General features: G+C 47.9%; 14 protein-coding genes across 14 annotated transcripts; 10 read left to right on the plus strand and 4 right to left on the minus strand.

The window, feature by feature from the left end:
- Positions 1-190: 190 nt before the first annotated feature.
- On the plus strand, positions 191-2,593 carry C7M61_003481 (uncharacterized protein; the record flags this gene model as incomplete). Its single annotated transcript, XM_024858818.1, has 1 exon — positions 191-2,593. One exon carries the CDS (start codon positions 191-193, stop codon positions 2,591-2,593), a length of 2,403 nt encoding a protein of 800 aa, XP_024712905.1.
- Positions 2,594-3,096: 503 nt separating this feature from the next.
- C7M61_003482 (uncharacterized protein) lies at positions 3,097-3,723 on the plus strand (the record flags this gene model as incomplete). Its single annotated transcript, XM_024858819.1, has 1 exon — positions 3,097-3,723. The coding sequence occupies one exon, from the start codon at positions 3,097-3,099 to the stop codon at positions 3,721-3,723; it is 627 nt and encodes a 208-aa protein (XP_024712906.1).
- A 26-nt stretch (positions 3,724-3,749) lies between these two features.
- Positions 3,750-4,409, minus strand: YAF9 (Yaf9p; the record flags this gene model as incomplete). Its single annotated transcript, XM_024858820.1, has 1 exon — positions 3,750-4,409. The coding sequence occupies one exon, from the start codon at positions 4,407-4,409 to the stop codon at positions 3,750-3,752; it is 660 nt and encodes a 219-aa protein (XP_024712907.1).
- A 106-nt stretch (positions 4,410-4,515) lies between these two features.
- C7M61_003484 (phosphatidylinositol-3-/phosphoinositide 5-phosphatase) lies at positions 4,516-7,878 on the minus strand (the record flags this gene model as incomplete). The annotated part of the gene is made up of 1 exon (XM_024858821.1): positions 4,516-7,878. One exon carries the CDS (start codon positions 7,876-7,878, stop codon positions 4,516-4,518), a length of 3,363 nt encoding a protein of 1,120 aa, XP_024712908.1.
- Positions 7,879-8,206: 328 nt separating this feature from the next.
- C7M61_003485 (uncharacterized protein) lies at positions 8,207-9,599 on the plus strand (the record flags this gene model as incomplete). Its single annotated transcript, XM_024858822.1, has 2 exons — positions 8,207-8,380; positions 8,703-9,599. The coding sequence occupies 2 exons, from the start codon at positions 8,207-8,209 to the stop codon at positions 9,597-9,599; spliced, it is 1,071 nt and encodes a 356-aa protein (XP_024712909.1).
- A 152-nt stretch (positions 9,600-9,751) lies between these two features.
- On the plus strand, positions 9,752-10,744 carry RNH35 (ribonuclease H2 catalytic subunit; the record flags this gene model as incomplete). The annotated part of the gene is made up of 1 exon (XM_024858823.1): positions 9,752-10,744. The coding sequence occupies one exon, from the start codon at positions 9,752-9,754 to the stop codon at positions 10,742-10,744; it is 993 nt and encodes a 330-aa protein (XP_024712910.1).
- A 955-nt stretch (positions 10,745-11,699) lies between these two features.
- LAT1 (dihydrolipoyllysine-residue acetyltransferase) lies at positions 11,700-13,139 on the plus strand (the record flags this gene model as incomplete). The annotated part of the gene is made up of 1 exon (XM_024858824.1): positions 11,700-13,139. One exon carries the CDS (start codon positions 11,700-11,702, stop codon positions 13,137-13,139), a length of 1,440 nt encoding a protein of 479 aa, XP_024712911.1.
- A 166-nt stretch (positions 13,140-13,305) lies between these two features.
- C7M61_003488 (transcription factor TFIIIC subunit) lies at positions 13,306-14,677 on the plus strand (the record flags this gene model as incomplete). The annotated part of the gene is made up of 2 exons (XM_024858825.1): positions 13,306-14,145; positions 14,198-14,677. The coding sequence occupies 2 exons, from the start codon at positions 13,306-13,308 to the stop codon at positions 14,675-14,677; spliced, it is 1,320 nt and encodes a 439-aa protein (XP_024712912.1).
- A 218-nt stretch (positions 14,678-14,895) lies between these two features.
- On the plus strand, positions 14,896-15,534 carry C7M61_003489 (nucleotide diphosphatase; the record flags this gene model as incomplete). The annotated part of the gene is made up of 1 exon (XM_024858826.1): positions 14,896-15,534. One exon carries the CDS (start codon positions 14,896-14,898, stop codon positions 15,532-15,534), a length of 639 nt encoding a protein of 212 aa, XP_024712913.1.
- A 360-nt stretch (positions 15,535-15,894) lies between these two features.
- On the plus strand, positions 15,895-16,599 carry NOP15 (rRNA-binding ribosome biosynthesis protein; the record flags this gene model as incomplete). Its single annotated transcript, XM_024858827.1, has 1 exon — positions 15,895-16,599. The coding sequence occupies one exon, from the start codon at positions 15,895-15,897 to the stop codon at positions 16,597-16,599; it is 705 nt and encodes a 234-aa protein (XP_024712914.1).
- Positions 16,600-17,667: 1,068 nt separating this feature from the next.
- CYB5 (Cyb5p) lies at positions 17,668-18,060 on the plus strand (the record flags this gene model as incomplete). The annotated part of the gene is made up of 1 exon (XM_024858828.1): positions 17,668-18,060. The coding sequence occupies one exon, from the start codon at positions 17,668-17,670 to the stop codon at positions 18,058-18,060; it is 393 nt and encodes a 130-aa protein (XP_024712915.1).
- Positions 18,061-18,187: 127 nt separating this feature from the next.
- Positions 18,188-19,006, minus strand: C7M61_003492 (U2-type spliceosomal complex subunit; the record flags this gene model as incomplete). Its single annotated transcript, XM_024858829.1, has 1 exon — positions 18,188-19,006. One exon carries the CDS (start codon positions 19,004-19,006, stop codon positions 18,188-18,190), a length of 819 nt encoding a protein of 272 aa, XP_024712916.1.
- A 651-nt stretch (positions 19,007-19,657) lies between these two features.
- On the minus strand, positions 19,658-20,917 carry C7M61_003493 (uncharacterized protein; the record flags this gene model as incomplete). The annotated part of the gene is made up of 1 exon (XM_024858830.1): positions 19,658-20,917. One exon carries the CDS (start codon positions 20,915-20,917, stop codon positions 19,658-19,660), a length of 1,260 nt encoding a protein of 419 aa, XP_024712917.1.
- Positions 20,918-21,542: 625 nt separating this feature from the next.
- C7M61_003494 (signal recognition particle subunit) lies at positions 21,543-23,243 on the plus strand (the record flags this gene model as incomplete). The annotated part of the gene is made up of 1 exon (XM_024858831.1): positions 21,543-23,243. One exon carries the CDS (start codon positions 21,543-21,545, stop codon positions 23,241-23,243), a length of 1,701 nt encoding a protein of 566 aa, XP_024712918.1.
- Positions 23,244-23,331: the final 88 nt, after the last annotated feature.

Raw genomic sequence — 23,331 nt, forward strand, 5'->3', positions numbered from 1 at the left:
TTTCTCGCCACAAAAGGCATCTTCAATTGCAGTTCCTCACAGTTTCATCTATTCGATCTCGCTCGCACGAGTGGAACCGAGGCCGAACATTTCTTTGCGCGGTCAGAAGAGATAAACCGTTGAACTCTTCACCTTCGTGTCTCTTCACAACAAAGCAGAAGTGAAACAAGGTTCCCTCTGATCCGGGATCATGAACTTCGAAGAAAAAGAGGAAATAGACGGTGTTCGTCTTTCGTGGCACAATGTCCCGAAATCAAGGCTCCAGAGCCAGCATAACGTCGTTCCATTGACAGCATTCTACACTCCGTACAACGACAAATCGCCTGTGAACCGCTTACATTTCCAGCAAATGCAGCAGTGTCGCCAGTGTCGTGCATTCTTGAACCCATTTGTCACAATCAAGGCGAACCAGCCGGAGGTATGGCACTGCCAGTTCTGTGGTTTCGGAAACAGGCTACTCATTGCTGAGGACGGGAGCTATTCCCAGGCCCTTAATCCTGAAAGTACCACCGTTGAATACTCCACTGATCGTTCTGCCCCGCTACCACCGATCTTCTTCTACTGTGTTGACACATGCTTCGAGAATGAAGACGTCACTGAGGCTTTTGCCCAATTGAAGGAGTCCATTCTTCTATCCTTGTCTTATCTTCCAGCTCATGCTTTGGTGGGTCTTGTGACGTTCGGCAAACACGTGCAGCTTCACGACTTGCTGGTTCCCAATCGCAGCTATACCTTCAACGGAGCTAAAGAATACGAGCTTAAGACCATTGAAACGATATTGGGCCTCAATGTGGGTATGTCATTGCACCGACAGCAGGCTGAGTTAAGCCCTGTTGCACAAAAGTTCTTGCAGCCAGTTGAATACGCTGAGTACCAACTATCCTCCATCATTGATAGACTACAGAACAACACATTCCCACGCTCACAGTCAAGCCAGAGACCTGAAAGATCAACCGGGTGCGCTGTGAAGGTCAGTTCCTTGGTGCTTCGAGCCATTTTGGGCAATGGAGCCTCCGCTGGTGGTCACCTCATGTGTTTCATTGGCGGTGTTGCAACGCATGGCCCTGCAAGGGTCGTAGGTTCTCAATTGAAAGAGCCCATTAGATCGCATCACGACATAGACAAGATGCTGCAAACGCATATACCCAACTTGGCCAATGGAGTTACCAAAGTGGACTCCCTGTTGTACAAGAATGCCAAGTCATTCTACGAACAGGTTGCCAGGTCACTCGTGGATATGGGAATTTGCTGTGACATATTTATTGGCAGTTACGACCAGATCGGTTTATACGAGATGGACGATATCGCATCTGCAACAGGAGGTGCCGTTGTCATGAGTGACTCCTTCAGCACTGCTATCTTCAAGCAAAGTTTGGTGAAGTTCCTCAGACGCGAGACCAGCGAGGAAGTCAATGATGAATTGGGCTCAGAGATGGCCCTTAATGCTACTGTCGAATGCAGAACTACAACAGATTTGCAAATCCAAGGTCTCATCGGCCACGCTACTGCGCTTCCACTTAGAAAAGACAACACTTTCATCAATTCCAGTGTTTCTCCTCAAAGTATTGGTCAAGGCAACACCAATGCTTGGAAGCTTTGTGGTGTGGACCCTCAATCCACGTACGCGATTTACTTTGACAAGCTCGACTCGCCTCAGCCTGGCTTTGCTTTCATCCAGTTCAGCTTCCACTACCAACATCCATGTGGAGAGAAGCGAGTAAGAGTCACTACATTACCTTTGGCAGTTATTGCCGATTCCGACAACCAGAACTTGGAATTAGGGTTTGATCAAAGCGCAGCCTTCATCGCCATTGCAAGGAGCTCCATCGATAAGCTTCGAGCCCACATCTTCAACAGCACAAAGACGACATACGATCACACCGACGTTGTGAAGCATCTCGACAAGGTGCTCGCCGACTATTGTGCCCGCTTTGGGGTGTACCAAAAGAAGCAACTCGATTCATTCCGTTTATCAAACAGCTACTCAATGTTGCCGCAATTCATGTACCATCTACGCCGGTCACCATTCATTCGAGTGTTCAACAATTCTCCAGATGAGACGAGTTACATTCGTCACATTTTCATGCATGAAGACGTCAACAACTCGTTGACCATGATCCAACCATCCTTATTGTCGTACGACATTGAGACCTTTGGAACAGAGGACCCTGAGACAGGTGAACCCAACATAGATCCCGAGCCAGTTCTACTTGACTCCATGTCGCTCGGGCTCACCAAGATTCTCCTTCTAGATACATTCTTCCATATCCTCATCTACCATGGTACCACTGTTGCGCAGTGGAGAAAGGCCAACTACCACAATATGGAAGGCTACGAGCATTTCAAAGAGTTCTTGGAAGCACCAAAGCATGAGGCGTTGGAGATTCTCAAAGACAGGTTTCCGTTGCCCCGGTTTATCGACTGCGACGACGGCGGATCTCAGGCCCGTTTCCTTATGGCCAAGCTCAACCCATCAACGAGTTATCTGACAAACCCTAACCACATGTACGGAGGCCAGTTTGACGTCATGACGGACGATACTAGTCTACAATCGTATATGATGCATATTCAGCGGGTTGCGGTTTCCCGGTAATCTCCATACGGGGCTTGTATGATCTGAGGGGAGGCATGTGGAGAAATTAGGTTGTTTCCGAAAAAGTGAGGGACCCTCAGGCCCGAGACAGGGTCGGGACAAGAAGAAGGAAAAAAAAAAATTGTTAGAGAGGTGAGGAATGCAGTGGTCCAGGCTGACCAACCACAGACGTGCATTAATAATAGAGGGGAGGCTCGTGCATTCCAACTTGGACGTTTTCATTACTATAATAACATGACCGACAAAACATAAAAATTAATCTTTCGAAGCCAAAAGGAATTTTCTTATCTTGCTGGTTTAGGTCTCCGTGGGGTGAACCCCCCGGTATTTGTGGTGCGTCCTCATCGCTTCTCGATTGTTTTCTCATGCCGGCCTACCCCAACTTTCAGCTACCCCGATCTTTTGCATCATGTAGACCAATTCAAACCGCCATACTTAATGATAGCTTTTCGCGCTCTACCCACCTGAAGGTATCAGCCGAAATAAGGAAACCCACGAAAGCTATGAAGCGACGCGGTGACGATACCGTTGTTGAGCACCGCTCAGATTCCTTCTCCCAGCTAGAAACCCAGGGTCTGACCAAATGTATCAAGACCTCAATCACACGAAAAGCTCCTCCCAGCTTTCTAGAAAAAGACGGGACTCCACTTGATCATTGGGTTCAGTTGTCTCTTCAACAAGTGATGGAAAGCAGCACTGGTGCCTCGCCTATGGAGATGGATCATGTTGACAGTCTCAATTTCCTTGTGTTTTTGGGCGCTCAGGGTAAAGAATACATTGACGTGATTCGGGACATGTTCCCCAAGCACTTTGACCCTCTAGTGTTCGTTTCGCTGCATATCGATAGCCGCTTCACAGAGAATCCTCACTTTCATTGTCTGGACACCGAAACTTGCAAAGAGCTCGCTCGCTATTTCGAGATCATGGACCCCCTCGGTGGTGGCAACTACCCACTCAACTACCTCATCGCTATTGACTCTGACCTGGTTGTCAGATGCAAGCTTCCCATCCGCATCGGCCCGTACTATGGACCGCACCAAAAATTTGGCGTTAGTCTACCACAACTTCAAGGCCTCATTGATGAGTTCTTGGACTTCTTCATGGAGCACAAGATCACCATCCTTATGTAACGACTTCATGACATGTTTTATGACCTTCACTGTAGTAAAGCGGCTCTCTGCTGTTCAAGCTCTTTATACTCATGGCGCTGTTTCTCAATCTCGTCCTTGACCTTCGAGATGTACACGTCTAGTCTTGCTAGTTCGTCAATCTCGTCCGTCCGTAAGTACTCTTGGTCGCGTTTCAGTGGGTCTGAATATTTGTAAGGAAGCAAATTCAGCGGTTTACCCGTGAGAATCTCAAATGTGGCTTCCGTAGGCTCGTTGAACACTAGCTCGTCAAAAAGAACCGAGTACACTTCGCCATTTTCTCTTTTGGGTGCCTTGGGATTGTATGGATGGAGCTTCAAGCCATGGAATATCTGAAAGTTCTTCTCGTTGATGCCGAGTTCTGCTCCTGGATGGAAGTGTACCTTGATGATGATTTCGAACTCACCCCACCCAGTTTCGGTTACTTGGTAAGGAGGTCTTTCGACAGAGCGAACAGGATTTTCATAAGTCTCGTGTAATTTGAATGTGACTTTCTTTATGAGAGGTGTAAGGTCGACATTATCGAGAACAGGTTTGAAAAATACTGTCCATTCGTGAGTGTGATCAGGAGGGGTCTTCTCTGTACGCTTTTCATCAGCAAGATGCTTTGCAGTATTACCATAAAGTATTGGTACTGATATGGAGACGTTCTTTATTCTTTTTGACATTTTTAGTGTGGTGTTGATAGTTGATCTTACAGTGCTGGTGAGATACTTCCATACCGTAATATGCACACTACAGTCGAGTTCGTTGAATAAATGTTTAACTAAATGTCTATTGGGGCACAAGAGGTTTCCAGTCCATCATGTTGCCTTTCGAGGAGGAGCCATTGGTATTGGCTCTTGGGGGTGGAGGGGGTGGTGCTCTGGCTCCGCTGGATTTCTGCTGCGGAAGTTGTTCAACCTTATTAGTGGACAAGGCCTTAGGTTTACTAGGCTTCACAGGGGGTCTTGATTCACTGGCAGCAGGCTTGGTTGGCGATGAGGCGCTTGTGTTCGTCACACTAGGAGACATTGACCGTGGGGTAGATGGTTGAGATCCTGAAGGCACAAGAGGAGCCGCAGAGAAACCCAAGTTGTGATTTCTAGAAGGTGGGGCCGAGTTTCTGGAAGGTGGTGGAGGAGGCGGCGTGGAGATCTCATGTCTAGCCTTGAGTCTGTCGCTCAACTCATTGCCCTGGTTTTGAGAAACAGCCTTTCTGCTCACAGGTGGTGGTGGAACTCTCTTGGGCAAAGTGTTCACAGCACGAGGCTTTGGACCACGAGCTGGCGGTTTGCTAGGCGAGTATTCGTCTTCGAGAATGTTCATTTCTGAAAGGGTTTTCGAGGTGAATGTCGAGTTGGCTGTCGAACCAGGCGAAGATTCATTGTCGAATTCGATCAAGCTCAGGCTTGAGCCGTACTCCTTCTTGTAGGCATTATAGTAGTCTTCGGCCAACTTCAGCTTCTTGGCCTTGTTGACGACCTTGATATTGACCTTGAAAGTCGAGAACACGGGCTTGTGATCACTCACAAAGATGTCCATGACAGAACCATAGTTCAAAGCCTTCAAGCCATCCTTGTTGACACTTCTGTAAAGAATTCTGTCAGTCCAGGAAGGAACACGTTGCTTCTCAGAAGTGTCGTAGTTCGAAGTGCCCTTGTCATACTTGTAGGTTGGATAGAAAAGCAAGGGACTCTCTTGGAGCTCTGAGAAAGCACCCCCTTTCGCCATCTCTGCTCTCAATTGATCGGCATCGTTCAACTCATCGAAAGCTCCGCTCTCAACTAAGTACCGGCATCTGTCATTTGGAAGCTCCACTCTGTAGTTCAAGTCACCAAACCAAATAATGTTATCGTGATCACCGATGGTGTAGTTTCTGGTAAAGGTGAGTCCTTGCATGATCAGTGTATAGTCATTGTATCTTTCAATTGTGGCATTCACACCAGCAGCCAAATGAGAGGTCACCAAAGCAAACGATGTTGATCCAAACTCAAATCTGACAGCACAAGCTCCCTTGTTGGCAGTCATACCACCAAGACCTGTCTTTTTCGAGGAGCCTGACACCTGCGTTACATGCTGTGTTTGGTCTCTTCTGACGAATAAATACACACTCATGGATGCAATTGCCTCGGTTCGAAGCAAGTAATAGTCCTCGCCCTTGGAATTGAGTTGTTTGTTCAAAAATTCACCCCATTGCGAAGGCTTAGAGCTATCCGAAGTAAGGAAAGATCCAGCATTAAGTTCAATTAATTCTTGAAGTCCAATAGCGTAAAGCTCGGGGGCTGTGTATTTGTCGTTGGAAGCTGGGAAGAGCCAGTCTTCGAGACTTTCCTTGATGGGGTGCGATGCAGCACTGACATTGAATGTACCCACAAACATATTGATATTCTTGTATGTCGTGAAAGCCAGAGCATTCTCCTGAAGCTTGTCGTGCACGAATTCGTAGATAGGGTCAAAGATCTTGACAGCCTTACCATTCTTGGCATCTTTACCAAGTAAAAGGTCTATCGTCAGTTGTTTCTTAGAGTCCACAAATGTGTTTTGATACATCCTGGAGACAGACTTGGTGACATCGGAGAGAGCACCTGCGAAGTTCATCTTACCAGATCTTGAGAACGAAGACTTCAAAGCATTCGTACCGGTGTAGATTTGTGAGATAGCATCTCCATTGTCCGCCCAAAGAGCGTTATGCTTAAGAGTGAGCTCCTCGATGAGCTGCTTCTCACGAGGGGACTTACCTCCGGCAGGCATTTGGCTTCGAAGGATGTGGCTCAAGACTCTTTGACACACAACTTGTTCGACCAAATTAGTTCTGTCCAAACAGTCCAAACAGTTCACACGGAACACACCGTTCTGGCGAGTGACTGCTTCTGCTTCCTGAACATCGAAATCGTACCACCCAAAGGATTCTAACGAGTCGAAAAGCAACGGGAGAATCTTTGTAGCTCCCGCAAACCCTCCACTCAGCTGCTTCGTTTCAGCATGGAAGTCAAAGTGGCTGTAGGAAAGTTCAGATTTGTGTGGAGATCTGTCTAAGAGTTCCTTGTAGCAACGCAGGACGTTAACTTCTTGGGTCTTGGTCTTGGAGAGAAGGTTGACAATGTGACACACACCGTATTTTTCACAGACTTCATCAAAGTGCTTGTTGAAGGCAGGCTGTGTGGCTTCACGCGATCTTGTGATAGTGATCTTAGGGTTTATCAATGTGGAGTCTTGCTCCCAGAAGGCAGGGACAGAACCTCTGATCTGGGTGAAGGAGAACACCAGTCGCAGAGAAACATTGTTGAAGATAAAATCTGTCTCCACAAAGTTTGCAACGTGACCATCATCGTCAATACCTCTGGCATTGAATCGCGTGCCGGCTCTTTTCCAGGACTGCTTTGAGATAATACTGATGGTATCGCCTCTAGAATTCAAACGCACGGTTTTGGCGAAACCACGGATGACAGTGGTTAAGAATCTGTTGTGGTCAATCACCTCCATTGCATCTTCGTCCAAGTTGGCTCTGAACTTGAGAAGCTCATTCATCAAGAACGAGTTCCACATGTACTGCTGCTCGTAATGCTGCAAGTTGACTCTAGTTATGTCGTCAGCCTTCTCAGCGTCGTGAGCAGCCTTGTCGAATTTGGTTGCGTCAATGCCCCTGTTTTGCAAAGTGGATGTCAAATCAAAGTCGTTGGAATAGTAGAAGGAACCGTTGGATAACAACTTCTTGATCTCGAAACAAGGGTGTACCGTCCTCTGAGCTTGGGGATCAAATTCATCAGGCTCCTGGGTCTGAACCGCCATTCCACCGGAGTCCAAGTTGACATAATCCCATTCGTTGCTTCCCAATGAGACAAAGTCCACTGCGAAGATCTTATCAACCGACTCGTAAGGAACTGGGCGAGCCACATTGGTGGAAGCACCAGTGATTAATGCTAGATACACCTGCTGTTCAATTGTAATAAGACCCAAGCATCCGTGTATGTCTCTGTGGATCAAAACCTTGTACTTTCTATTGTGCTGAAAATTGGAGTTTGGCTCGATTTGAACTTCCACAGAAGGGCTCTTTTTAGGGTCGTCAAGACTCGAACTGGCTAAACGGAATGTGAGGGCATGCGTTTCCGAGACCAATGCTATGGTTCGAGGCTCCTCACACAATAAAATCTTCATTGGTGTTTTTTTTCCAAGAATACGACAGCTGTCTCTGAACAAATAGTACTTAACTCACACGCAGCATCCTGTACACACGAGCGTACATGTTCGTCTTGTGGAAGGGAAAGTGGAGGGTCATAACCAATATTCTACAAGGCGAAAATTGATGATCTTCGAAGCGAGGCAATCTTACACCAATCCGAGTAATTCCGGGCTGGATGGGCAACACAGCCGTGTGTCATGTCCCAGGACCCTCCACATCCGTGCACCTCGGTAACTGAGAAGCTCGGCCTAAAAATTTACAAGGCTCAACGAATCACCTCCACCCAAATCAGCACAATACATAATGGCTAACTACCAAATCACACTCTCCGATGAGTCCAAGGAGACCATCAACAAGGTCTTGGACTACTCCAGAACCGTTGCTCACTACGGCTTCATCCCATTTATCTTGTACTTGGGCTGGAAGGGTTCTACTCACAAGCCTAACTTGTTCAACTTGTTGAGCCCTGTTCCATCCGTGTAAGGTTGAGTGTTAGAACACGTTACCTTTGTACATAGCAATAGTATCATAGATTGAGTCTTTGTGGCGCGATTCGCCGTGTAGTTGTAAGTGCTGGGTTGAAGGACTTGGAGAGCAACTCGAGCAAAGCTAATATGTCCACCAGAATATCCGAGAGAAATGTGACCCTAAGTACTGGTGATTATCAAAAAGCATTTTGGAGACCACCGCAAAGTCAGTTTTCTCGTTTTCCTCAAACCTGTCTTGCTTACCTTATCAATCAATCTTGTCCTACACCAAATCGCATCTCATCTCTACTTGCTCAGCATCCATGTCTGAGCAATGGTCGAGACGCCAAGTCGAGGTCGTATCCGGCTTAGTAGCGGGTTTCACCACCACGCTAGCTACCCATCCCTTGGACCTTATCAAAATCAGACTCCAGCTTGCGGAGAAACTGTCTTCGAAACCCTTCGAACTCATATCGAAGGTATACCATGACATACAAAACCTGGCCAACAAAGCCTACCTAGCTGGTGGAAAGAAACACCCAAAAGCATTCTACACTTTGCAACAGTACTACAGAGGTGTGGGCCCCAATTTTGTGGGCAACATCTCTGCATGGGCCATGTACTTTGGCCTTTACGCAGAGTTCAAGGAATTGGTATCCACAGAACAGTCTCCCAATTACTTTGCGGCATCATCATTGGCAGGCATATCGACTGCACTTTTGACAAACCCAATTTGGGTTCTCAAGACTCGTATTTTGAGTACTCCCAAAACGAAAACTTCATACTCATCACTCTGGGACGGCATCAGGAAGATCTACATCAACGAGGGAGTACGTACGTTCTGGAAAGGTACAATCCCAAGCTTGTTTTCTGTTTTCCAAGGCAGCTTGCAATTCACATTTTATGATCATGCAAAACTATACCTTGCAAAGCGCCAGGACAAGGAGCTTTCCAATTACCAGTACACTGGTATCTCCATCATGGCACGAACACTAAGCATGATCATTGTCTACCCAACGCAGGTGATCAAGTCGAGGCTCCAAAGCTACAATTTTGGCAACGAGGAACGGACAATACTATCTCTGCTTCGTCAAATCAAGAACCTGGGTGGCGGTATTCGAACACTATATCAGGGCCTCAGTGCCAATTTGGTGAGGGTATTGCCGTCTACTGCTGTCATGTTCTTATCCTACGAAACCACCAAGAAGTACATGAGCCACACTGACTAAAATCTGAGCTCAAACGTCATTACATAAAATTTATAGACTTTAATTCTTGTACCTAGTTTTAACACGCTTTTCAAAGAACGCTCTCAGTATTTTGCACCCAAACGCATACACAGCGCGAAATGTATACGCGTTGTTTTCCATCATCACTCTTCATGACAGATTCTGAGGAGCCCAAGGCCAAAAGGGCCAAGACTTCAGATGAGGGTATGAGCATTGAAAAATGGGCACCCAAGTCCATAACTTCCATAGAGGACAAGTTTGCCTTTGATTCTACCACCTACCATTCTGCCATACCAGAGGTGATCAAGAATAATCCTGGAGAACCAATAGTTCTAGGCGTCGACGAGGCCGGAAGAGGGCCGGTACTAGGCCCAATGGTTTACGGTATCTCGTATTGCACGGAAGAATACCACAGTCTGCTCAAACTGAAGTATGGCTTTGCTGATTCCAAGACATTGAAGGACTCCAGACGTCAAGAGCTCTTCGAGTTGATAGATCAGGAGGACCATGAGCTTTACAAAAACGTTGGCTGGGCCACACGTACGATGACTGCTAAGGACATCTCCAGCGGTATGCTTCGAAGCGCATTAGGCGCCGGTGCTTACAATTTGAATGAACAAGCTCACGATACTACAATTGCACTCATATCTGAAGTTATCAAGTCCGGTGTCAACGTCCGTAAAATCTTTGTTGACACGGTCGGACCTCCCGCCTCCTACCAGGCTAAGCTACAACGTGTGTTCGGCAACGCTGATGTGACCGTGACGAAAAAGGCCGATAGCATTTTTCCAATTGTTAGTACAGCGTCTGTCGTGGCTAAGGTCACACGAGACTTGAACTTGCAATATTTCAACAAACATATAGACATGGTCAAGGGTCATGACCTAGGTTCGGGTTACCCGTCCGATCCCAGAACGAGCCGTTGGCTCAAGGAGAACGTTGATCCTGTGTTCGGCTGGCATCATGGACTCGTTAGATTTCTGTGGCAGACTGCCAAAGATGCATTTGAAAAGGCAGGTGCTGCTAAGGTCATTTACGAGGAGGAGTGTGTCAAGGACAATGGCTACAAGGACGTGGCAAGCATGTTTGACAAGCCTGTGGGTTTGACCAGCCAGCTGTTTTACGGTGAGCCCGCCCTTCTATAGACAACGAAGTAGAGAAATGAATTAGACGGCGTTTCATGAAAAAAGAAGCTACTGTAGAATTGTTTCTTCATTATCTTTTTTGTTGGTTCAATTACGTCATCAGTGTGCTTGCAATGACTATGTTACCATAGAATCTCCAATTGAGGAAACAATTAGAGCTTGAACAGAAATGACACCGAGATGCCTTGCATGCTTCAAGTCGGTTAAATCCACTTTTGTTTACACGATTTTATGTGCGATGGTTTACTTTGCACCCATTCTCAAGTTTTTCAAACTTGGACGAGAGCTTCCACAACAACCACCCAAAGTCACAAAACCAACCTATAATTCAAAATATTTGATATTCCGCAATGATTTTTTGACAAGCTACTAGATTATTACTTACATTCCACCTCTCCCGGAAATCGCTGTATTTACCTCTTCTGGTGAAACATTTTGTTGACCCGATTGTTGGTACCTGCCACTTATCGGAGTCAGCATCTCCGAGACTGGCCAACAGGCTGACTGACACAATTTGCAGCAAAACCAAACTCAAAACTTCACCGATTTCACTTAACAAAATGCAAAATCCTTTTTTAGAACTTCCCCAAAAACATCTCTTTGTGCCACGTTTTGCCCTTCCTCTGTTATCTGTCCCGGCTGTCATCGGGGTCCGAAGCGGTAGCCTCGCGCACTCCGAGACCGCCAATTCCGAGAATAACTGTTCGTTAATTCCGCCACACAGAAGCGGGAGGAGAGGAAAAACGACGTTTTCTTTGAAAGTAGAAGTGAAGTTTTATGATTCTACACCAATTTGGCGCTATAGTCAAGGAAATCCCCCGAAACCGACCCTTCACCTTTCCGCACGTGACCCGGAGGTGTTCCACCGAGCAACGGAAGACAACCATGCGATGCTAGCGTCCTGTACCGCAAAAGTCAAACCCACTTAACAAAAACTTCACAACCTACTCTTCCCATGTTTGCCCAAAGAGCCTCTTCGGCATTGCGTGCCTCTGTGTCTCACGCTGCGGCAGCCAGATACGCTGGCGCCAGCAACTCCTTCCTTGCTGCCAGAGTCACTCTCTCCATGGCAAGATTCTACTCCTCCAAGTTCCCAGACCACACTGTCATCCACATGCCTGCTTTGTCGCCTACCATGACCCAGGGTGGAATCATGTCGTGGAGCAAGCAGGTTGGCGATGAATTGGCCCCTGGTGAGCCCATTGCCGAGATCGAGACCGACAAGGCCTCCATGGACTTTGAGTTCCAGGAGGAGGGCTACTTGGCCAAGATCTTGGTCGACGCTGGTGCCCAGGACGTGCCTGTTGGTAAGCCTATTGCCGTTTACGTTGAGGAATCTGGCGATGTGGCTGCTTTCGAGAGCTTCACCGCTGAGGACGCTGGTGAGGGTCCTGCCCCTCCTGCTCAGGAGGAGGCCAAGGAAGAGCCAAAGGAGGAGCCAAAGAAGGAGGACGAGGCTCCTCAGAAGCCTGCTGCTACCGCCAAGGACTCTACTCCTTCCAAGGCCCCAGCTGGCAGAATCTTTGCATCTCCATTGGCCAAGACCATCGCTTTGGACAAGGGTATCGCTTTGAAGAACATCAAGGGTTCTGGTCCTAACGGCAGAATCGTTGCCAAGGACGTTGAGGCTTACAAGGCTCCTGCCGCTGCCACCAGTGCTGCTCCAGCTGCCACCGGCGCTGCCGTCCCAGCCTCTTACGAGGACATTCCTCTTACTGGTATGAGAAAGACCATCGCCTCCAGATTGTTGCAGTCCACCCAGCAGTCCCCAACATACATTGTCCAGTCCCAGCTCAACGTCACCAAGTTGTTGAAGTTGCGCCAGTCGCTCAATGCTACCGCCGAGGACAGATACAAGTTGTCTGTCAACGACTTGTTGATCAAGGCCATTGCTTTGGCCTCCGTGAGAGTTCCACAGGCCAACTCCGCCTGGTTGGCTGAAGAGGGTGTCATTAGACAGTACAACAACGTCGACGTGTCTGTTGCCGTTGCCACGCCTACCGGCTTGATCACTCCTATCGTGAAGAACGCACACAACAGAGGCTTGGCTGCCATCTCCAAGGAGATCAAGGAATTGGGCAAGAAGGCCAAGGCCGGCAAGTTGGCTCCTGAAGAGTACCAGGGCGGTACCATCTGCATCTCCAACTTGGGCATGAACCACGCTGTGAACGCTTTCACCTCCATCATCAACCCACCTCAGTCTGCCATCGTGGCCATTGGTACTACCGACAAGAAGGCTGTGCCAAGCGCTGTTAACGAGCAAGGTTTCGTCTTTGAGGACGTCATCACCGTGACTGCCACATTCGACCACAGAGTAATCGACGGTGCCGTGGGCGGTGACTGGGTGCGTGAGTTGAAGAGAATTGTCGAGAACCCATTGGAGTTCTTGGTGTAATGTCTATTCGGACAATCTACGTATAAATAATGTGCCTATAGAAATATGTGGTGTAGTGACTTCTTCCCCATCACCTGGTTCCTCCACATGGGAACCATAAATAATGAGCGTGGTCCGAAAAACGTTCCCAAACACATAGACTTTCTTTTCCCATAGACAACCATAGATGACCCTACAGACTATTTATATTGCCCGTCATGGCTTCCGTTCAAACTGGTTACCTCCACCACACCCTCCTAACCCAACTGGAATTGACCTGGATCCAGCTTTGGCTCCACATGGTGTGGACCAAGCAGTCGAACTAGGCGAATACTTGGCCACGCTTCCAAAGGACAAACAGCCCCAATTTATACTTTCTTCTCCATTCTATCGCTGTGTGGAATCAGCTAGGCCGTTTGCTGAAAAGCTGGGCTTGAAGGTCCACCTAGATAGAGGTATTGGTGAATGGTTCAAGAAGGACAGAGGAGTGGTGCCAGTGCCAGCAGACTACAAGAAATTGGGCGAGTTTTTTGCTGAAGTCTTGGGTGAGCCGGCAACTTGGGACTCTGAAAGTGGCGTCGTTCCTAGTGCTCAAGGTGAGAGCGAGGAGGATGTTCTTGAGAGATCTCACAAGTTCTGGAAAGCCTTCATTCCAGCTTTCGAAAAGAAGCACCCCGAGGTTACAAGATTGCTTCTTGTGAACCACGCAGCCACCAAGATTGCGTTGGGAATGGCGCTTTTGGGCCACGAGTCGCTCTACGACGATATTGATTTCAAAGGAACTAAGACAAGATTGAGAGCCGGTGCGTGCTCTTTGGACAAGTTTGAGAGGGAAGACAATCACTGGGTTTTGTTAGAGAATGGTAAGACCGACTTCTTGAAAGATGGCGAGGAAATGAACTGGAACTTTGACGTCAAGGTCGAGGCTGGTTCTGACGAGGACATGAAGAGAAGAGCCGAGGAGGCAAAGCAGAAGCAGGGAAGCGAGAACCCAGCCAAGCCAGAGAAAGAGCCATTGGAGTTCGAGGTACGTAGTAACATGTGAGATTGCGTTTGACCCAGTAATTACTAACAACCAGGACGTTTACGTTGCCGTGGATGTGCCAATTGTGGCGCCCTCATACTACGATGAATCTGGTGACAGCCGAGACATTGGCGAGCTGCTTTTCATCAACCCAAACGCCAAATTTCAGTTAGCTGGCGTGGAGGAAGAAAGGCCTCTTTTCAAGATTAGTGAAAACATGGTTGCCGGTGCGGACTCCGAATCGGCCTCTTTCAGCAATTCGAATGCAATTGATGGTCAAATATACCAGGCCCGCTGGAAGAAGCTTCTAGGGACCGAGCTTGTTTTTGACGATGACGGAGCTGTCATTGGCACTGTTAGAGAGCATTTGGTGGCAGAGCCTTCCAACAAGGCGAGAAAGAAGCCGACTGCATCAGCAGGTGACAAGAGTGACGCTATGGATGTCGATTCTGAGGCTGGAGAGAAGGCTGATATGAGAACAACTTTTCTTAAGACGGCTGTTGCAGCAGCCAGATCAAAAGCGGCAGCTGAGTAGGCAAGCGGTATGATTAACATAGTGACGCTGAAACCGTCACCCCTAAATTTAATATGGTAATGAATGTACGCAAGGATAAGCATGTTAGATGCCCAGAACTACCCAGATACAATCATTGATTTTATTTTGTCATTTCTCTATCTGTCGATAGTGATTTGGGTGCAAAATCCTGCATTGGTCAGATTCCGCTCGAAGATCAGTAACCGAAACCTACAACCATGCTGTTCGATCATCCCCTCTATGAACAATTAAAAGAATATCGCATCACTCTTGGCTCCCTGTCTCCACGGAGGAAAGAGATTTTGGCCGCAAATGTCGGTATCAAAGACTTTCACATTCTCAAATCGACCTTTGAAGAAGACATATCAAAGGATGGCATATCCGACATGGAGTACGTGACCCAGACTGCCCACGCTAAGATTCCCAGCATTCTAGAACAGCTTGAAAAGGGAAACAATGTGCTTATTGCTGCAGACACAATTGTGTCCTGTGAAGGCAGGGTTTACGAAAAGCCTGAAACGGCTGAGAACCAGTTTGCAATGCTCAAAGCATTCCGCAAGGCAGGCCACGTCAAAGTCATCACATCTGTTCATGTTATTGTTTTGAAGAATGACAAGAAGCACCATGTCCATGGTCACGAGGTGACTGACTTGCAATTCAACACCAAGCTCCTGGATTCAGAGCTCATGCATTACGTCAATTCCAAAGAAGGGTCTCAAGTTGCGGGCGGCTTTCAATACCAAAGTATCGGTAACCTTCTATTTACTGGTCTCCAAGGAGACTACTTCAACGTGGTTGGGCTTCCTGCTGCAAAGACGTTCTCCTTGCTTCAAGAGGCATTGGCTGAAGCTCACTAAAAGATGTCAGGGACCTTTATTATTGATGATGTGACGATGAAAGGGTTGTCCTGGATCTACAGTAGGTGTCCCTGAAAGGGTCCATGGTTTAGAGATTGAAATGCACTGATAAACCAAGTGAGTACAGCGTTTCGCAGCCAGTACTAAATAGGCGAAATGGCCTTCCACCACACCCTGTAAGAGGCTTATAAAACTAGTATACATAAAGCGGCAGCTCACTTCAAAGTAAAAAAACATTAAACTTTTTTTTTTCCTTTTCTAACTCCAACCATCTGCCTCCCACCCTAGCTCTGTACTACATATGAGAGGTGTTTTTTCAGTGCGATGAGATGAGCCTGGGAGACTACAACTACTACAGAAATGGCCAAATCCGTCAGCCAGAAAAAAACGAAACAAGCCAAGAAGGAGGAGCCTAAGGCGGAGCAGCCTAAGGTCGAGGAGGAGAAGATTGCGCTAGAATCTGCCGACTCGCTGAGCGACGAGCAGTTTTCCAGTGACGATGAGGAAGTGGACATCGAGGGTCTCGAGACTCCAGCTTCTACAGCCAAGACCACACAGAGTGTCGGCGGCCACACGGTCAACTTTGAAGTTCCAGAAAAGAAGGCCACTCAGGCCGCTCACAAGAAAAGAGGCGTTATCTACATCGGCCGTCTCCCACAGCATTTCCAGGAGAAGGAAGCCAAGAAGTACTTCAGACAGTTTGGCGACATCACCAGAATGAGACTTGCCAGAAACAAAACCACCGGCCGCATGAAGCACTTTGGATTCATTGAGTTCAAGGAAGAGGAGGCCGCCAAGGTGGCTGCAGAGACGATGAACAACTACCTCATCTTGGGCCACTTGATGAAGGTGCACGTTATCGACAACCCCAGAGACGATCTTTTCCCAGCCAACCTCAAGAGCACATTCACCGAGTTTGACTGGAGAGCCAGGGAGTACGCTGCCTACCACGAGAAGAAGCCTTTGGCTGTGTGGGAGGAGAAGCAGGCTGCATTCGAGGCCCAGAAGAAGGCCAAGTTTGACGAGTTGAAGGAGCTTGGTTTCGACTATGCTCTTGAGGCTTGATTTGTAGAATAGTTACTGGCCTAGGGCCATCCTTGCATAAGACGGCACCAGGGCACTCTGGGTGCTTGCAGCTGCAGACGAATATTCGGTAGACCTAATACACGAAGAGGGATGGAGTGGTGTAGCTTTTTTAAATATCCAGGGACGTTGAATAGAAGGTGTATTTTGGACGTTCACAGGGAAAAAGCCCATGAATTATTGTATTCCATGAACCTCTGTCATAGATCATCGTCCATACATCATCGTGGCCCACTGTGGCACGATCATCGGAGTTTCAGGAACCAAGAAATCAACAAGCCCTTTGGCCATGCGGCTTCACAAACAGACCCCCTAAGCAAATAACAGGCCACTTTTTCATAATCTAGACAATCTGGCAGGTTTCATATGCTACACTAGATCTACAGATCGCACCGGCGATTTCGCAGCCATTTCCACACCCCAGCCATACTTCCCCATCACAAGCTCCTATCGGACAAAGCCACAAAACGTTTTTTTGCACATTCAGATTTTAGAAGTCTCCAGCACACCCATCTGCAATCCTGCTCCAGAACCCCGAATGCCACTTCTATAATCCAGCCACACCGCGGATATAAGGTCTGCTAGCGACGTCGAGGCACAATGGCACGGAAGCAGCAGCCAGCCCCGCAGCAATGTGAAAAGAGAAGCAGAGCACAACGGTGGTGTGGAGGTTTTTCACAGGAGGGGCGCTGGGAAAGGAAGGTTTTTCCCCTAGGGAAGACTAGGGCGGAGGTACGGGTGTTTTGCCGGTACGGGTGGCGTGTTTCAGCCTGCTACGCCCCACCTGGGGGGTTTCTTTACCGCCTTAGTGCAAAACACACGGCAGAAGTGCCATCGCACCGCAGCCAGCCTGACAATCCGGGCGTCTGTGATTGGGCGTCCTGCACAGAGGCAGCGCGAGCGGACCCCAATTTTCCTTTTCCCTCCCATAGTTAAGCAGACACCTGATCGCATATAAACGTCGCTCGCTTTCACATGTGAGCTCACCAGCGTTCAACATAAATTCATCTTCCGCGAACTTTACCACCACCCGCTCTTCTCCATACCAAAATGTCTGAAACCGAAGGCTCTGCTGTCGAGGACAAGTTTTACTCCATCGAGGAGGTCCAGAAACACAACACCACCGACGACTTGTGGATTGTCTACAACGGTCAGGTGTACGATGTCACTCCATACTTGGATGAGCACCCAGGTGGTGAAGAGGTGATTGCCGATGTTGCTGGCACTGACGCCACCGAGGCCTTCAACGACATTGGCCACTCGGACGACGCCCACGATATCTTGAAGGGTTTGAGACTCGGCAAGTTGGAAGGCGGCACCATCATCGAGGCACAGGGTGTCACCTCTGCTGGCTCCACCGACGAGGTGCTGGGCATCCCATTCCCCTTGTTGGCTGCTGCCGTGTTTGCTTTGGCTGCCGGCGTGTACTTCTACCTCAACTAAACGGCGATACGCTTTTGGAAATCTCGTCATGATCTGAACGGCTACTGTACTCACTAGAACTGGGCTGCCTCCAGGACACTCCCACCACGGGCTCCCGAGCCCTATAGCATTCGGGGTATATAATATATCACACAACCTGTCCTGTCAACTGCTCCAACACGAGCGCAGCATAGCTGCTGAGTGGCTCTGCTCTGCGCTCTCGCTTGCATCCTCGTAGAAGCGACGCTAGCTTCCGGACCTTGGTGTTTTCCCACCGCCGGGCTCGTTGTTTGTAATCGTGTGCTGCGGCCGCCTCTGCGCCGTCGCATAGCTCGTATACGACGCATCCATAGACGTAACCATTTCGGGTCTCGCCTATTTTTGCACTTTCCACGGCGCCAAATACGGCCATGATTTCAGAAAGTGTGCTGGCGTCAATTTGGGCCTCGGGCTCTTCTCGAAGCTTCCACTTGACCTCCACCTCTCGGTCCTCTTCCTTGTTGAACGCTAGGGTGGTAAACCTGCCCGAAAAGTCCAAGTCTTTATAGCTCACATAGCCAAACTTGTCAACACTGCGTTCTCGCTCAAACTGGTATCGGAGATCCTGGGCCTCTTTTTGTAGAAGCTGTATCTTCTGCTCCCTCAAGCCGGCATCCTCATACATTGTGGCGTGCTGTTTCTCGGCCCGTCGAAGCTGGTCCCGAAACCGTTTCACCTCATCGCTGAGCCCGTCTTCTTTAATCTGCGTCCTCTTTCTCAACAGCTCATACTGCTCTCGTAGCTTCAGATCGCTGAGCACAGCATAGACAGCCGTGAGATGCTGGAACTTCTGCTTGGCCAGTTCCAGGGGGTTTTTGTCCGGATGGTACTTAAGTGCTTTTTTCCTGTAAGCCACGACGATTTCACGGTCGGAGGCGTTTTCGGCAACACCCAATTCGGCGTAGAGGTCGAGCTTATCTAGCTCCATACTGGTGGTTGTACTTGATATGGGCATCGCGCATGTTGATAACCTCATCAAGTGGGGTGGGGGAGGGGTCTTCTGGAAGCAAAGTGGGGGATTTTTTGACAATGAAAGTTTAATTGGAAGGAAGCTTCGGTGGCGTTGAAGAGGAGCATTTTGTCTGATTGTAGGATAATTGGGGAAGTGTGTTCGTGGAAATGGCTGCAAAATGAAGATGCGTCTTGGCAAGATGAGACCTCATTCACAGTGAAAATGAGGATGGCTAAGGGAATTTTTCCTGATGATTCTGAAAACAGTGAAGTGGGTCAAATCCACAGGCTACGCTGTCCATGTCACCGTTTCGTGATTTCCAGTGTCAGCAAGACATCCATCCACAGCAAGATATCGGTGAAGCTCGAAAGATGCTCGTAGTCAACCCCGATACCTTGAAATATATACTTTACCTCTACATTTTCAATTTGATGAGCCATCAAGCTTTACTGTGCGCTTCATACAAATACACCGTCTTCTAGCGAAATGTATTAGTCTATAAGATATGTAGCAGTTTCCCGCAAAAGCGCCCGCTTTTGCAACCAAAAGGGCCTTGTTGACGAGGCATGGCAATCACAGTCGAGATTCAAAACAGAAGTCACATGTAGCAGGTGGAAGTCATGAAACTCACTCTGGATCAACCAAAGTGTAAGGTTTCATGAGGTATAAGCCTAGGACAAAACCCAGCAACAGATCAAGCACGACTACAACAGGCTGATAATTGTCACTCTCGTCCCACATCCTAAGTGAACAGGATATCAACCCAGCTGAAACCGAGACTCCCAAAAGAACATGCTGTGACCAGTGTTCAGCCCTGCGTCTTGAAGCAAGAATTGAGCTAGTTTCAGCCGCCGTTATAAGGGAAGCTGCCGTAAAGAGCAGCCCCTGGACCAAACTTGAATAGTATCCCCCTGAACGTGGGCTGAGCTTTGTCATTGAACCAAAGAAGGAGGCAGCGACACAGGCAAGACTAATGGGAGATGCGAGATTCCACCAACTTTTGGGCTTGACCTTCCCCAACAACTTCTCGAGATACCTGATTTCTGGCTCATAGAGTACGTTGCCAGACTCACGGAGTAACGTTAAAAGCTTGTTGCAACAATCGCAAGCCTTGTCGTATCGATTTGAGTCCCCTTCAAGCGGTAACAAGTTGCGAATAACACCGTCAATGCTCGCCTCGTGGACCGTCATCCGTGGGTCTACCTCCCAACGATCAAGCCAAAGTGTCTCTCGCGACTGCTTCTTTGATCTCCATATCAAATAGAATAGAACAGGATCCTGGTTTTGAACCTCTTTGTCCTCAATCCAAGAGCGGGAAATGAGGTGACGGATTCTTATGTCAAGAGTGTTTCGGTAGAACTCATAGCGTAAGAAAATACTACCGGGGGTTTCGCCTCCAAGATACTTCCCCCACCGTAAGCCGTCATCCATGACTCGCAATTCTTGAAGTTCTCCAGCTTCCATGACAGTGATGTTATTCCCCTTCTCTTCAAGCCATATGATTCGGTGATGCAAAAAATCCCAAAGCGGATCATCGCTGCGGGACAATAAAAGGTACAACTCTTCATTGTAATGCAGCTCGGGATTATTCCACAATCCGTCATTTTCGTTTGGCTTACTTTCCTCAGTTCTCGACTCTTGGTTGGAGAGGAAGTTATCCGCCTTAGGCACCCTGGAGAATGTACCATGATCACCCCTCTTTGGCTTAGTCTTGCCGCTTTCAAATCTAAGCAAATCTTCTTTGGTCGGGACGACGATGATCCTGTCACAAGCTGACAGCGGTGGGACTCTTTCTTTCGAAGAACCCCCCTGGACGTTCACAGACTCTGATGGACCGGATAGAGTCAGGGGACGTTCATCCAGCCGAGAGACGTTGAGTTCTGACATTGATGGCTGGCTCATTCAACTTCTTGTGGGCTTCACAAACAAAAGGACTTGCAATGAATTGGTTGTAGTGCTTGAGGTGTTTAGTTGTTTTAATAGGTTCGGCAGTTGTCAACTTTCAACAATTAGAAACTAAACTCGATTTAGAACTCCTGGAATTCGAAAATTGACTTTGTGCCTGTGGTAGAAAGTAGTTCAAAGTGGTTTTGCAACCATTTCGCGAGTCGCTCATACAACCACAGAAGGTGACGAGAGCACCTAAAACGATCTACTTGCTTGCAAACAATCCTTGAAGCCTGAAATGTGTTCAAGGTTTTCACACATTTAAATAAAACCTCAAATAATCAATTCAGTCAGCGCTACACAATGCAGCAGACCTACTTCATTGCAATGAGATACATGTTGCGGCGAAGTTTAGGACCTGATGGTCATGAATTCAATGGAAACATAAATAAAAGCTCCAGCTTGGGAGCCATTTAATCAGTAAAGCCGGTAGTTCCAATACCCTCCATCGTCACCCTGTCGGGACTATAAGGATGATTACAGTATTCAGATACACCCGTGCACCATCACCAGTATAATGTCGAAAAAAATCGAGTACCACAGCACGAGTCCGATATCGAACAGTATGTCCATCCTGACGCCATTGGCCACGACATATGGCGCCCGTTTGAGTGCGTACTTGACGACATACGAGGACTTGAAAAAGCACAGAAAGAGATTGAACAAATCGTTGGTCAAGCTCCGTCACAACCTCGACATTGTCACCAAGGACACCAGGAAGTATAGCGAAAAGGAGAAAACTAAGGCAATTACCGCTGCCCAATATGATGAAGACCAGGCCAACGGTACACTCTTACTTTTAATCGCCGAGCGTGACTCCTTATATGCTTCGGAGATCAAATCCTTGCTTGAAGTTTCAGGTTCCAGGCTCTCTTCTTACAAGAAGCTCATGGTTTCCAGACTCAAGAGAGCCGTTCAAACAAGCAAAAAGCTTCTTGACATCACGCAAAACGAAAAAAATGTTACCGTGAGAACAGAGATCTACATATACGCCGCCTTAACCCAGGGCTTGTACCTGGTGAACAAGAAAAGGTGGGCTGAGGCACTTCAGGCTTTCTCTATCGCCAGATGTGGTCTTGAACTCATAGCCTCGCAAAATAGTGATGATAATGAGGGGGAGAGTTTCAGTAGAACTTTACTGGAGGAGTTGCTTGATACTTTGGTTGACCCTTCATTGAACTTGGCAGTCTCTCAAAATGAGGAAGAAGAATCGTCTTACGATATCATCACTGTTGCCAGAAAGCATTGTCACGACGATACCTTGGCCTACTTGCAACCAGCCGTTGATCTCATAGCATCGCAAGACCCTCAATTCGTGCAAGAGTTCGAAGAGGAGATCTCAAAAACTGTTGTCTGGAGGGAACATACGGCTAACGTTTACAACGACGAGGTATCGAGCAAAGTGGGCCGTCTCGGGCGTGTGGAATGGAAAGATTTCAAGGAAGCTGATGACTACGATGGATTGTTGCAAAAATGGACTGCTCTCGTGGACCTTCACGAGGCGGACTTGCTGAAGAACAAGGACGAAGACGACCTTGACCGAGTTCAAGACGGCGCTATTGTCTTGACATACCTCAAGTACCACATGCATTTCACCAAGGTGAAGAGAGACTTGCTTCTCATTGACCAATTGGAGTCGAAGCAGTTTTCCAGTGTTGCCAAGAAGCTTCAGTCACACCGTGACGTCCTCAGGCTTTACGACTCGATTATCGGCACTGTCGAGCAACTCAAAGATTTGCCTGGTGTTTACAATGACGAAGACATGTACTCGACGTTGGAAAACATGGAACGGTTTTTCGTCACGAAAAGAGCCACCGTTGTGGCGGACTCCTACACTCTCGCAAACAAACTTCCCGAAGCCCTCAAAGTGTACAGTCATCTTTCAAGAACTTTTGAGGTTGAATCAAATTTCTACAAGATTGAGCTGTTCCCTTACAGTGTCACCAGCAATGAGGAGGCTCAAGGCCTCGCAGCACTGATTCAAGCGAACTTGGCCAAAACCCACGTTATGACGCAATTTCACATCGAGCAGGACAACAGTGACTTTGTGATTGACAACGTCAACAAGTTCCCTCTGTCTGACGGTATCAACAGAATCACCAATGTTGGACAGAAGGGTGCAATTAAGCCAGTGTTGAGCAAAGCTGTGTTGTTCGATGTTGCATTCAACTACATCAGCTACTCGTCTAGAAGCGAAGAAAGAGGAGAGGTAGAGCCCACCGAAGACAAGAAGAAGAGCGGATTTTTTGGCATTTTTGGCCGTTAAGTAATACCACGAAGCATCTGTGTACTACTAGTAGATCAATCAGCGCGCTGGTGAAGAAACCACCAACACATTCATTTTCATCCACACC

The sequence above is a fragment of the Candidozyma pseudohaemuli genome, assembly GCF_003013735.1.
Source record: "Candidozyma pseudohaemuli strain B12108 chromosome Unknown scaffold00009, whole genome shotgun sequence".
Classification (NCBI taxonomy): Eukaryota; Fungi; Ascomycota; class Pichiomycetes; order Serinales; family Metschnikowiaceae; genus Candidozyma; species Candidozyma pseudohaemuli.